Below are 15,729 nucleotides of genomic sequence, written 5' to 3'. Positions count from 1 at the left end.
GCCGGAGAAAAATCTTTGCTGGAGGGATATAGTGGCGTATGTGTGTGTATCTGCATGTGTACTATTATGTGTATGCAATGCTCATATTTGAGCGGGATCCATCTACACTTAAGACTTTGCTTGTGCACATGCGCGCCTGCACATACTCTTGCGGTGTTTGCATGTGACATTTTCCGTCGACATGTGCTTGTGGAAGTGCTTGCAAAATGTGTTTTCCCAAAAAATTTGAGAACATTCGGCATGTCACAAACTTCACGTTTGCTTCTTTACCTGACCGTTGTAACAAAGACGTCAAGTTATAAAGTACAATTTAGTACATGTATATAGAGTTTTGCTATTTCCCAAACAATTAGTGTAACTAATTGTAACAACAAAGTCGTCGTTGCAAATAAGACATGCATTTCATAAGTCACCACCATACATTGATATTTTAATTAACACCCAGAACATATTTGCAATTTCATATGAAAATCATTTAACACTATCATCTAAATACATGTACCTTATTTGAAAATGTAAAGATCAATCTAAATAAAAATGTAATCAACCAAATGATCCCATGAAAAAAGTTCTAATGAAAGCGCCCCTATATAAATAATAATTTAAAAAAATAACATAAACATTTGATACACAAAATGAAATACTCTCTTTTACGGGACTTTAAATATAATCGTTATCATTTTAATATATAAAATATCATATATAATTAGTGCATTAACTAGCATATGAACTGTGCCAATTTCATGAATTAATGTAAATCAATGAAGTTGGAGTAACATTACATGTAGTGAGACATTGTGCCAATTATTCGAGACCAACAATACAGATAAAACATTATATAAAGTGCATTTGCAGTTCCTCTATTCAACCAGAATTCGACAACTGTCATTGGTGTAACCCGAGGGGATACAACTTTAAAAATGATTAAACCGAAACTGGCTTTCCATTTATGTACTAATATATTCTTCTCACAATGTTGTTCTCGTTACACACACAGATGTTCCATAATATCAGATGCGTAGTACTTTTGTGCCTTTGGATTCTTAGATTTATGGCCAATTCCAAGAAAGTTGTTCCTGATGGCAAGTAAAAAAGTACAAACGCCCTTCAGCTTTTCTAACTGGAATAGACCAAAGAGCATCAAGTGCTTGTGAAAAGTACATAAGTGCTCCATGCTTGCTATTGAATTGCGTCAAACAAAAGAGAAAGTTTCAAAGTTTATTGTCTAATCCATGACATGTACAATAAAATACATAAAATAACACAATTTACAAACATGCATGGCCAATCTTATAGATTTGTAATAGACATTTTAAGTGTGTAATATTACGATTAAAACTATTGCCTTTTTTATAAGTAAATGCTTCATTGACATACATCATAAAAACCAGATTGCCCCTGTTAACCTTTTGTTAAACACCTGTACTAAAATATTGAAGACTGTTGATAACACACTGGTGATTGTAAAACAGGGCACTAATGCGCAAAGTGAAACATGATGTAAAAGAGTGACTACCAGCTAAGATCAGATCCTAATACGGACTGGTTAACAGTGGCCTTCTGTATTTTAATAAAACAGTTATTTCAGATGGTAAAATAATAGGAGACATTTATATAATAAACAACTAATTTCATTAAAAACTAAAGAACTATAGTTGAGCGTTACAGAAAATTTATCATCTTTAATCCTATATATTAGGTTCTATACACAAAGATAATAAATGTACTATCGTTGCTATTTACGAGCAGCAGGAATAATAAGTTGTTGTTCTGTCCACAATTCAGTCGCTCGACAAAGTGTGTATTTTGTCTGCGAGGAAGAAATTAAAAATGAGGCATCCAGTGAGTTATCCAGTTGCAGTCATGTGGATATGTGTTATTTTAAATTGGATCATTGGTAAAATGAACTTTAAATGTTATGCAATATCATATAAACCTGTCTCACCTGATACTGACTTTGATCTGTCAGCGCTCTTATTGAGTGGTTTTGTGAATGCTAATTGTACAAAAATACGCAGAAACATGTTACGTGAGTGTGCGTAAGCTTGAACGCGTTGACGTCCCTAATGTAATCAAATTACAACAAAGTATTGAGGGCAGTCTACTAGCATGTTGTTTTGGATAGTTCAATCAAAGAAAAAAAACCAATCAAACCAATATATCACGACGCTGATCAAATCCCTAAGTATACATTAAAATGACGAGCAAAATACGTTATTTACTTAGAAATATAAGTGAAATGTAAGTATCATATGCATTAGGGAAATTCTAAAGCGTATGCAATGCAAGCAACGCGTGCGCACAAATAGTGACTATAGCTCAATCAGAGAAAAAAACAAACCCCAATAAAACCGACCTATTGCGACGCTGATCAAATTTCTAAGTTATACATTATAATGACAAGCAGACTAATATAATTATTTAGAAATATAAGTGAAGTGATCATTATCATATGCATTAAGGAAATTCTTAAGCGAATGCAATGAAAGCTACGCGTGCGCTCAAATAGTGACTAGCCCTTCCGGCTTATAAGGTACGAAATAAATATGTAATTTCATGACCAATACATGCGGCCTTAATAATCAGATAAGTTTTGCTCGTTTATATAATGCGACCATGTTTACGTGCCTCAATATATTCACATTTGATGGCATATTGTAATACAGATAAATCAATGTCGCATGTTGATACAACACAATGAAAATATAATCTGATACCGTTGATATATTCTTTATTACATTTCTATCCGCGTCATGTCATTTAAACTCAAACGAAATAATCATAAATTACAGAAACAAAAAAGTGGTTTAAGTGATAGACGTTTACTCCAAAGATCAGTGGTTCGAGCCCGGTTGACGCTTACTTGTTTCTTTCTTTAATTCTAGTCTTACTTTTTCTGGAATTCGTTAGTTCCAATGTGTACATGTATCAATTTAAAATATTTAATGAAAAGCTTCAATACATGCCAAAATCTGAGATACTGTCGCTTTAATTTTGCCACCAATTAGTGACAATTGAAACTAACCACGTGCACAAGTAATCCGTACTTTTCAAAATTTTCAGATAATTGAAGAAATTCTTAGACGGACTTGTTCACGTTTTGATAAATTAACAAATTAAAAAAATGTTTCAGATCTGCAATTTTTTGTCTTAATTAGGTATTTTCAAGGAAATAGTAATACTGAACAGTTACCATGCCCTTAAATATCCATTGTATACATCTTTTGACGATTTTAAAATCTTAAAGTTATAAAGCGTTACAAACGCGAAACTTTTGAATAATTTAGAGAGTTCTGTTATGGCTGTATTTTGTAACATTACTATAATTGCTCATATAAAGAATAAAGTACTTCACCGATGATATCAGTGCGGATGGCTGAGTGGTTTCAGCGTTAGACTTTTACTGCAAGGGTCAGTGGTTCGAGCCAGGATCAATAAAATGGCATGTGTATATAAAACGGGGCAGGCGGGTGAACCCTTGTGTGAAAGCGATCAATGTTTATAATACAAAGTTGATTTGATTCGGGGAGGTCAAATATATGCACAGGCAACTCTGTGATGCCAATTTACGCACATGAATTAACCTTGTTTTCCCAGATCGAGGTAAAATTGCAATGCAACGTCTATTGCGATATAGCTCTGACAGCACCACAATTACCGCTGTTACATGTTGGGTTGAGTTGGATGTGTAGGATTACGTTGCTGCAGAATGACAACAATACATGCAGTGGAAACCGTCTTCAATTTCTTACCGGTTGATGGTGGTGTATTTCTATTAAGGCGTTGGTCGATAAATGATATACGAATACGGAGGCAAATCTTGAATATGACTACGATTGTGAATACGAAGATGAACAATTACTCAAGCGTTATTCACCCGTAAACTCCATTTGCAGGTATAATAGTTATGCATGATGTTAACAGTATTGAATTGCAGATTGTATGATTGCGGATGACGTTAAACAGTCCCGTTTACAGCTTAAAATATATTGTACGTATCCAGAACTTATAACATACACGACGCAAACACTAAAGTACATAAATATATCCCTCTTGACAGTCCATCCGCGCCTAGTACGCCAAGGGTTTTCTGACAAAACGTCCCGTAAAGGAAGAGGTTATAAAAATGTTACGCATGGAGTTTATACAAGTTTTTTTAACCCACATCGAGGCGGCTTATCAGTTTAGAACAAAACAATAAAAGATAACCCCTTCGTTGTTAAGCCATTTATGCCTAGCGTGTAGAAAAAAGGCCATGGCAAACAGCGTAGACCCAGATGAGACGCCGCATGATGCGTCGTCTCATCAGGGTCTGCGCTGTTTGCTTAAAGGAATTTCTGTAAGAAATATTCTAAATATATAGAAATAAATATACAGGACATCCCTAATTTTGGAAAATTTAAAAGGATGGGAGAGTACACTAGGCATAACTAGGTTAAGCATTGTACATTCTTTAAAATCCACGGTCGTATTCTATTTCTTATCTTATTCTTTTTCCGCGCTTGTTATACATACAGCAATTTTCGTGGTATCGGACAATAAATATTTTCTTCGTCTGAAATGAATCCAAAGAACAAATAACTTGAACGCGATACAAAGTGTTTGTTTTCACTAAAATCTCAAAATAGTGTAGGTAGGTCTGATAAACTTTTATTTTAGCTATTTTGACGATACGCATGTTCTTTATCCGTTTACATTACAAAAGCAAATATAATTTTATGAAGCAAAATGATCGGAAATTCTTAATTATATACCAAACATAGTAAACATTCGGAATGGCACAAATAATTTGGGTCGGTTGAGGTAGTGAAAACAAACTGTTTAACGCCAAATTATACTTATAATTATAAATTATGCTTATTGAACAGTTATTATGCTATTTCAAATGTTTGTTATTCGAGCCCATGGAACGGCATACTATATTGAAAAGTTATTTGAAGAACACTGTCTATTTGTTTAACAGAGCAAATTATACTTCTTTAAATCAACTGGGATACTGTAATCAGCAAGTGTCACATTAACAGAGTGGCGCCGGCGCGTTTCATGTTACGTGTTTCAAGGCCTATTTTCCGGTAAAGTGGGACATACACCATTCATCAAACCCGCTTAAGTTCTGCTGCACCCACATGTCACAATTTTATCCAAACACAGACAGAGTACATTCATTTATTCTGTCTGCATGTTCAAATATTTCAAACGCTATATGAACTAAAACTCTTATTGGGGACACAGCTCTTTGAATAAGGAACGAATTGGGGTATTGGAACATTTGAGTCTCGCTCTGGGAATAACGGGCTCAGTGCATGTGCGTAGAGTTGTCCCAGATAAGCATGTGAAGTCCGCACAGGCTAATCAGGGATGACACTTTCCGCTTTAATTATATTGTTCGTTTCAAGAAAGTCACTTCTTAGCAAAAATCTAGTTTGGGCGGAGATTGTCGTCCCTGATTAGCCTGTGCGGATTGCACAGGCTTATATTGGACGACACTTTACGCACATGCATTAAACCCCATTTTCACAGAGCACGGCTCATATTTACACAAAAATCTTTGTAAGAGCCTCGCTCTGGAAAAACGGGACTAAATGCGTGGACGAAAAGTGCCGCCCTATATTAGGCTTTGCAGGCAACACATTCTTATCAATGGCGACACTTTCCCCGTTGTATGGTACTTTCGCTTTGAGCAATTCTTTTTTTAGCGAAAATCTGGTTTAAGCGGCAAGTGTCCTCCCTGATAAGCCTGTGAAACGACAATTTACACACATGTATTAATGTTTTCCAGGTAAGCGGCTCAAATAGAGTATTAGATCTACATACCGGCAAATCATGTAACTGACGGAATGGTTCCTCTTGAGGCAAAAGTTCGAAGCCATTGTTCACAACATGTACGCATGTATGATCCATTAACACAAAGAAAGTTTCCGAATATATCCGTAGGTTACGGTTTTACTTGTCCGCCTAACACGTTTGTTCTCTCAAAGTTGCCCAGATCCGTTTATTCATCAACTTGACATAAAGCGTTTATTCAGTAGCTACTAACAATCACGCGAAACACTTGAACTTTGACAGACAATACTGAATACTGACAATACTTCAAGTCATCAAGTTATCACCAAAAAACGTGTAAATAGACTGAACGCTCTGAGCAACTTACTTCACATGAACATTTAACGCAGTAAAGAATAAAAAAAATCAATCACGTAAGTCGCTTGTTCATATCAACAGTTAATAATTAACCCTTGCCATTAACTCTTTAGTGTAACAGCAATTATTAGAGCAGGGGTGACCTTAGAGCAGAGCGTTGTAGCCATGAGTGAATAGGGCAGTTTGACAGCTACTGTTTATATACAGATGTTGTTCTTTGTGCTATTAATAGACATTTGGAAACCCGTACACGAGACAATCCCAGCTATAGCTGTTATTCAGACAATCCAGTTTGGGTTTTTCCGATAATTGAACACGCGCGGTAGGTACAAATAAAAGCTTTCGCGCATATTTTAAACGAGCGTGAATCAATAATTTCTTTTATCGTCGAATACTTAACACCACTTTTCTGCTCAAACGTTCGTTATAGTTTATAAAAATACCATGAATTTCTCATTATTCTAGATGAACTAATCTAGATCGTGTTTAATTTGTTAGAATACTTTGAAATACGAAATCTTATGCTGCATGTAAATGTAAACATATTCGGTCACGTTACTATGTTAGTGCATATACTGTGCGTAGGCCAGGGCATACAGTTTTAATGGAAGATTGTCAACGAAACTATTAAGACATTAACTCTATCGTATATATAATATACTATTCAAATATATTTAAAATCATACAGACAAATACCTTACAATCCTCAGTCCATTTGTAGTAGTAGAACTAATATATCGTTCCATATCAGTTGGATATTTATATGTCAATTGATATTGTTCTATTGTGATGTTTTTTTTTTAATCTTATCTGAAAAAAAAGAAAATTATTCGCTAAAGGCTTAGACATTAAGATTTGAAGGCACACCACTAACGAGCTTTACCATACATTACTTTTATTCGCTATATCGATAAAGCACGCCGAAAAAACAAGAACACGAATAATGTTTTCCAACAAAAATGTTCAATATGTCAAACCGTTTGTATAGGTTTCTTCATTACCATACATCTGAAAAAGTATGTTTTTCAAGTCTTTTTAGGATGTTAGCTACTGGAACCATTTGTTTAGGCTGCGGCACATCTGAACGGCGTATTTAGACTGTAGACTATTCCTCTATTTAACGTCCGACATACATGTACACAGTATTAGATTTGTTATGCGTAATTATTAATAATAATGATAACAACAAAATACTTGAATTTTGACATTCCCTAAAATAAACACTACTGTCGTTTAAATACTTATTATTCATTACTGGATGGAAGGCAAATCGGATATCGACGTTACTGGTCATTACTGTATTATTGACAATATTTGTACCTCCCGCACGCGCTCAGAAATCGGAAAAACCCACAGCGCGCGAGTTTCGAATTAAATCTATTTGCGGCTAGACAATATGCGTTAACTGCCTTTGATATTATATAATCGATCCAATGAGTGAAAACAATAGTTTGGCATTGCGAAGTTTTTTTAACTAGGATAGTTGTGCGGAAATCTAAAAAATACAGTATTTCAGAGTTTACCACCCGTTTTAAGTAAGTGAAAAAACATTTTCGGATTATTCATAGAATGAGCTCATATGTTGAATTTTCAATATTGCATTCCGGACATAACTCTGTGAAAATCTCCTTTTTCTTTTATACCTTATGATAAAATATGACATTTCTGCAGTGAAATAACAGCAGTGAAAACTAGAGCCTTGTCACAGATGTGACGAATACCCCCACATGCCGCATTGACACAGAATATTTTGCATGTTGTCTTCACAAAAAACAGCGGGCACCTTGCTCAATGTTTAAAACGCACTAAGCGACCCCGTGACCTAGTTTTTGACCCGGCATGGCTCATGTTCGAACTTGACCTACACATCATCTAGATACAACTTCTGACCAAGTGTGGTGAAGATCGGATGAAAACTACTTAAATTAGAGAGCTGACACCATGCTGGATGTTAAAAAACGCACCAAGTGACCCCGTGACCTAGTTTTTGGCCCGGCATAACCATATTCAAACTTGACCTTGACATCATCTAGATACAACTTCTGACCAAGTTTGGTGAAGATCGGATGAAAACAACTTAAATTAGAGAGCGGACACCTAATACCGACAGACAGACCGACAGACAAGTTCAATCCTATATACCCCCCCCCCCCTAAACTTCGTTTGTGGGGGTATAATACACTTATTGTTATTTTCACCGGTGAAAATAACAAATTTTCGGAACTTCTTTTTCTATTTTTAGATTATCATATCAAGATTTACCTAAAGATTTATTTATATATTTTTATGGTCACGAGATAATTTAAAACGATATTCCATCGAATCCAACAAATTTTATTTTTATTTTATGCTTTTTTTGACCGTTTATTTATATTGTAAAAGAGTTTAACCGGAGAATTTCACTGGTATAATGACGTCATTTTGTGTATTGAAATATATTGAGGCACGCCACGGGAGAAAAGGTAACTTTTCAGCGAAAGGGAAACAGCTGTTAATTATTTTCTTGTAAAAGGGCATAAAATAACCAGAAAATGTGTTCATGTTAGTGTAAGATCGTTTGTTATTTCACTCGTGATCATAGATAAATAATATTTTCACTCGTGGCGCACGATCTTACACTGACATGAACAAATATCCTCTATTCATCCTAAAATAAAATAGCACCCACACTACAACTACAAAGCATATATCCCATTCGTTACAGTTTATTTATAGTCATGACATATCCACGTGCGACAGCGCGTAACGTGTCATTGAACGTCATTTTTGGGAACCCCCTCTAGCTTTCACCACTTCAAACAGCTATCGAAGTAGCATATATCCATTTGAACGCAAAGCTCTGTATTCTTGTACTAGCTGAATAAACAAGAAAAAAACTAGCGTCAACAGGTATTGTTAATGAAATGTTCATACGATGCACAACAACAATACCAGAAACAAATCTACTCTCACATTTAAAAGAAAATAAATAAAATAGACGTAGCATCAAAAGAGTACCCAAGTAACTAAAGGTAAACATAAAACAATGTTGTGTTGTAATTTTTTTAAGGACATTTGTATGTCAAATTGTTAGTTAAATATGCGTTTGGTATATGAGCCACGCTCTTGGAAAACGAGGATAAATGCTTGTGCATAAAGAATCCTCCCAGATAAGCTTGTGCGGATTGCAAAGGGACGACACTTTCCGTTTTTATTAAAACGTTCAAAGAAAATCTCTTCTGCACAGGTTATACTTGGACGACACTTAACGCATATACATTATGCACTATTTTCGCAGAGAGCGGCTAATTTCTGAATAATTAAAATCCATGAGCATTAGCAATAGATAAATGACTGCTAAAATCAGCTTGTCTTTTTTCAAGCCGAACCAATGACCTATTTACAATACAAGACGTTGTTCTCTGTTATAAAAATAGCAATTACAACAGAAAATATTTAACCTTGCTCTCATTTATTAATGCCAGTCCTACGACCATGCGTTAATGAAAAACAATTTAAAACGAGAACATCAATACAAACGCGATATGCATGTAAACAGTGGCATATAAATAACAAACGCTGCGCATTTGAACACTCTGGATCAGCAGAAGATTTATTGCTTAAATCTTACGGAGGAGTCCGGAGATAGCCGATGTAACACGATTGCGCACGTGTAGTGGATCAAAGTGGGGCACGCAAACATGGGTACGAGTTTAATGATTAATTTTTTGGTTTGTTTTTATAGGTTTGTATAGTTGTTAGTTGAATTGTGAATACGTGATCGGTGAGCTATACTTTTGATTTTATTTTCTACTACAGCAATAACCAGATACACATGCGAAGTCTAGTTTATTTATATGAAATCACATTTATAAAAAAAATGACATATGCTTTGCACACAGTAAGAATTTGTACAAGAAGTCCCCATCACAAAAATAACATAAACACGTAAAATATATGACCTTGAACGTCAAAAGTGAAATATTTTAAATAAATATGGTTGCTTATGTTTTTAATACAGTTCTACTAAGCTATAAAGATATATACAAGGGTTTTCATATGCTTATTATATGTTTGTGATCCGTCACGTTCCAGCTCTGAAATGTAAATATTTTTTAATGTGTCGACACGACTCGACAGTAATTCATCTATGCAAATATATTCTTAATACCACTGGGAACCGAAATTTAATCTTTTTTTATGGTTTTGAAGAACTAGCAAAATAAGACCCCTGGCACAAGAAAATGTTTATTATTTCAGTTCGTTTAAAGATGATCCCCAATCGAATTCGGTCAAATTATAACTTTTTTTTAAGTTTTTCATCGAAACTATGGAAAATATGCGTAGCACTTACTTAGTGTTTGAATTTTGCAATGGTAGCGCGTTAGATACTGCCCCAAAGTTACTGGTTCGAATTCAGTAAAGTCAAACATTTTTAACCTGATTTTTTTGTTGTTTTTATAATTATTTACAAAATATGTACAAAATAAAAGATATTGGTTAAAACAGGAAAATTTGTGAAGAAATTCCTTTTAACTTTTCAATATCTATTGTGATTACAAACACATGCAGGTCATAAGGATACTTTGCAAACGGACAACCCTTCGAAAACAGAGAATAACAGAAACCACGCGCGATAGGTGAGTTCTTCAAAAAAAATTGTTTAATTGTTCTTTTCATTGCTATTCTTTTCGTCACAGTTCAATAAACATGCGTGTTTACTAATGCACGGGATATTTGTGAGTTTTGGCGGGTATAGCGTCAGTCGAGGTTCGCTTACTGGAGAGAACGCACGTTGTGGTTCATTATATTTGTACCAGTAATTATAATACTCATGTTAAGTTTTAGAATATTAGTATTATTTCAGGTTTAAATATACATTTTTCATATAGAATTATGCTGTTGTATTGGTGTGTTTATGACATTGTATTTTTTCGAGTCTACTAGTATGGGTGAGGCCCAACACTCGGCAACATGACATTTTGACAAACGGGCACAGGTTTCCAGAGCCTTTTCCTTAGACATTCGAAAAAGGTTTTTATCTCTGGTTTTTCCTGGGCGAGTCATGTTGCATTTTATACACATCATAGTTTAATAAATAAAGTGTATTTTGGAGTTTATGTAGATTTTATGCTTTGTTTGTGTGACAATAATACGTTTTACATAGTTAAGAATGATTTATTCTGTACCTGGGTTTTGAATTGGCAAGAACTATGATCTGTTAATGCACTTGTATACTTACATAAATCCTGTTGGTAAAACGGCTACAATAAAAGCGGACCGCCTTCTACATTGGGTGTTTGTTGTAATGTTTGTTGTCATTTGTTTGCTAGTAAGCAAAGAATTTATTTATTTTCGGGCGAACGAAGTGAGGGAGAAAATAATTGGGTTTTCATACACGAAACATTGTTTGGCCGATTAATTGTAGAGGGCATTTATAGAAATGACAAATCCACGTGCGGCAGCGCTTAACGCGAAGATGAAACGTCAGTATTGGGAGTCCATCTAGCTTTAATCCCCACTAAAAAGCTACCTAAGTATCATTGATTCAATTGCACGCAAAGCTCTGTCTCATTAACATTTATTAGCGGAATTAAAAAGAAATATTGCCGCTTATGCAAGTAGTGTTATTGAAATATCCGTAATATGCACAACTACAAGACCAGAAACAAATCTACTCTTACATCTTAAAACCAAAACAAAAAGACTTGTATCAAAAGAGTACTAATGTTACCAAAGCTAAACATAAAACAAGTTTGTGTTATTTTCACAAAGACATTTGTCAAATTGTTAGTTAGATATGTCTCTTGTCTATGAGCCACGCTCTTGGAAAAACGAGGATTAACATTGTGCGTAAAAAACCGTCCCATACTAGCCTGCGTGGATTGCACAAAGACGAAACTTTCCGCTTTTATGAAAAATTTCGTTTAAAGGAGGTTTCTTCTTTACGAAAATGTAATATTTGCGGGAAGTGTCCACCCTGATTAGCCTTGCGGACCGCACACGTTGCCTAAGAACGAAATTTTACGCACATTTGTAAAGCCCGTTCATCCCATGGCAAGGCTAAATTGAGCCGCGTTCTGAGAAAACTGGACATAATGCATGTGCGTAAAGAATCGTCCCAGATTAGCCTGTGCAGTCCGCTTATGCTAATCAGGGACGAGACTTCCCGCTCTTTTGCTATTTTTCGTTTAAATGAAGTCTCTTCTTAGCAAAAATCCAATTTAGGCGGAAAGTGTCGTCCCTGATTAGCCTGTTCGGACTGCACATACTAATCTGGGACGTCACTTTACGCACATGCATTATGCTCAGTTTTCTCAGAACGCGACTAATTATTCGTTGCTTATTCGAAGATTTGTGTCACTACAATCTTACATTTGGGTGCAGGAGAAGTTAACCATCGTAAGCGGGTTTGATTCATTGTGTGCGCCCCACATCAACTGAAATTATTCCTTGAAATACGTTACTAAAGGCGCGACATTCCAACTGTTAATGTTACTTACAGTACTTTATAATAAACAAAGTCTATGAAAAAGCGTAATTTGCATTCTTAAAATAACAATTACAATCCAGAACATTATCAATAGATTTGATACTAATGACCTATTTACAACACAACACAACGCATGACACACACATTATTTAAACGTGGGTCACCGCATTCCAAATGTCAATACAAATTAAAATGGTTTAAAAAGGTCGCCCTCCAAATACAAATGCAAAGTACGGAGGGTTTAAACCGGTCGAAGGCGTGCCGAACCTCGCTTATAATTAATTACCAACACACAGGTGTAAATACGCTAACCTTGTACTGCTTAAAATTAATATTGACATAATGAAGCCATAAAAGATAATAACACTTTAGTTGCATCCTTTTAAGTTCCATTACTCGTAGATCTGGGTATTTATAAAAAATGTCTATACAGCAGAATCATTATAGTGTTTAAAAAACATTCAAATACATATTTATTTTATAAAAAGTACGAAACCATAATATTGACTAAAGGTTATCAACTAAAACATATCGTATTTTTTTCAATAAGTGTACCTTATTAAGAAAATGTTGAAACATTACAAAACTGTTTAAATTCTTAATGTTTTTCGTATAAATGTACAAACAAGCATTTATTAAACATGATGAAAAAAAGCTTATTTCCCGCCTTAAATGAGTCAAAGATCAATACGGTAATGAAAAGAATAGTGGCCTACGTAAACAATGTACCCATTTCACGCTATTTTGGCAGGTCGTCATAAACAATGTACCCATTTCACGCCATTTTGTCAGGTCATCGTAAACAATGTACCCATTGGACGCCATTTTGGCAGGTCATCGTAAACAAAGTACCCATTGGACGCCATGTTGGCAGGTCATGGTCAACAATGTACCTATTAGTTGCCATGTTGACAAGTCGTCGTACACAATGTACCTATTGGAAGCCATGTTGACAGTTTCGTCGTAAACAATGTACCTATTGGAAGCCATGTTGACAGTTTCGTCGTAAACAATGTACCTGTTGGTAGCCATGTTGGCAGGTCGTCGTAAACAATGTTCCTATTGGTAGCCATGTTGACAGTTTCGTCGTAAACAATGTTCCTATTGGTAGCAATGTTCGCAGGTCATCGTAAATAATGTACCTATTGGTAGCCATGTTGGCAGGTCATCGTAAACAATGTACCCATTGGTAGCCATGTTGGCAGGTCATCGTACACAATGTACCTATCGGAAGCCATGTTGGCAGGTTGTCGTACTCAATGTACCTATTGGTAGCCATGTTGGCAGATTGTCGTACACAATGTACCTATTGGCAGCCATGTTGGCAGGTTGTCGTACACAATGTACCCATTGGACGCCATGTTTGCAGGTCGTCGTAAACAATGTTCCTATTGGTAGCCATGTTGACAGGTCGTCGTAAACAATGTACCTATTGGTAGCCATGTTGACAGGTCGTCGTAAACAATGTTCCTATTGGAAGCCATGTTGGCAGGTCGTCGTAAACAATGTACCTATTGAAAGCCATGTTGGCAGGTCGTCGTACACAATGTACCTATCGGAAGCCATGTTGGCAGGTCGTCGTAAACAATGTACCTATTGAAAGCCATGTTGGCAGGTCGTCGTACACAATGTACCTATCGGAAGCTATGTTGGCAGGTCGTCGTAAACAATGTACCTATTGAAAGTCATGTTGACAGGTCGTCGTACACAATGTACCTATCGGAAGCCATGTTGGCAGGTCGTCGTACACAATGTACCTATCGGAAGCCATGTTGGCAGGTCGTCGTAAACAATATACCGATTGAAAGCCATGTTGGCAGGTCGTGGTAAACAATGTACCTATCGGAAGCCATGTTTGCAGGTTGTCGTACACAATGTACCTATTGGTAGCCATGTTGGCAGGTCGTCGTAAACAATGTTCCTATTGGTAGCCATGTTAGCAGGTCATCGTACACAATGTACCTATCGGAAGCCATGTTGGCAGGTCGTCGTAAACAATGTACCTATTGGTAGCCATGTTGACAGTTTCGTCGTAAACAATGTACCTATTGGTAGCTATGTTGGCAGGTCGTCGTAAAGAATGTACCTATTGAAAGCCATGTTGGTATATCGTCGTAAACAGTGTATCCATTGGACGCCATGTTTGCAGGTTGTCGTAAACAAAGTTCCCATTTGACGCAATTTGGCAGGTCCATCTCTAAGCATGATAGGGAAGTTTTGAAGATTCGGCGAAAACTAAATGAGCAGAGCAGAAACCGCTAGTTTTGAATTGCTCTTTAGAGCCTTATGATTTATGACTCGTTATAACATATAATTATACTTTTAGTCAACACACTTTTGGAAAACAACAACAACAACGAAGTGAACGAAAACGCAAATTTCGCATTTTTATAAAAAAAAGAGTCGTAACTCCGATTGCTTGGTTATCGAACATGGTCTCGTTGGTATGCCATCAAACATTTCCAGAACGTTTTGTGAAAATTCGATGAAACCTTAACGCGTTAAAGAGCGAAAACAGCGATTTTTGCCTTTTTTTTGGCAGGCAAAAAGGGCATTTGATACGAAGGTTTATGATAAGAAATGGCTGGTTATCGTACTGGATTCAATTTGTGTCAGAAACATTTACAGACAGTTTGACGAAGTATCGATGAGGACTGAAAGAATAGAAAGGCGGAATCAATATTACGCCCGTCCAACCAGGCGCTCATCCGAAAATTGTGTAAACGAAATGTTATTTGACGGGGTTATTATATGTGGGTACTTTTCAGATAATTAACTACAACGAAATATTTCTTATATGCGGTCTATACAAATTCTCAATGTATGGACTTAATAAAAATTAAAGGTAACAGGTCTTATTTCGTGAAACGAAAAAAAAAACATGAAGCAGGTTTAAACTTGTCACAAAACACGATTACAAAAGCTTTTTATCCAAAAGTGATTGAATAATGTTAATGGAAAGTTTCATTTTGTTCAACCAACCATGAAAACAAAACGAGGAAAATGCAAATAAGAATACGTGTCAATCAATCAAAAGGAAGTTAAACACAAATACTCGTCGCAATCGATTTCAAAACATGTTTCTTAAAAGTCTGAAATATAAACGTTTACTATTT

The 15,729-nt window shown here is 35.7% G+C and overlaps 1 protein-coding gene across 20 annotated transcripts in view; it reads right to left on the bottom strand.

The window, feature by feature from the left end:
• Positions 1-15,729, bottom strand: part of LOC127837082 (neurogenic locus notch homolog protein 1-like) — a 394,957-nt gene that overhangs the window by 153,435 nt on the left and 225,793 nt on the right. Inside the window, exon 1 of one of the 20 annotated variants that reach the window (XM_052363898.1) lies at positions 5,815-6,282. The exons of the other annotated variants lie outside the window; for them this stretch is intronic. Coding sequence (XP_052219858.1) covers positions 5,815-5,901 — 87 coding nt within the window. The 5' untranslated portion in view covers positions 5,902-6,282. Of the gene's footprint in view, positions 1-5,814; positions 6,283-15,729 lie in introns of those variants that run through there. 20 annotated transcript variants of the gene reach the window in all.

This window comes from Dreissena polymorpha, chromosome 7 (genome assembly GCF_020536995.1).
Source record: "Dreissena polymorpha isolate Duluth1 chromosome 7, UMN_Dpol_1.0, whole genome shotgun sequence".
Taxonomy (NCBI): Eukaryota; Metazoa; Mollusca; class Bivalvia; order Myida; family Dreissenidae; genus Dreissena; species Dreissena polymorpha.
The sequence above is the reverse complement of the archived record's forward strand: the minus strand, read 5'-3'. Positions and strand labels throughout refer to the sequence as shown.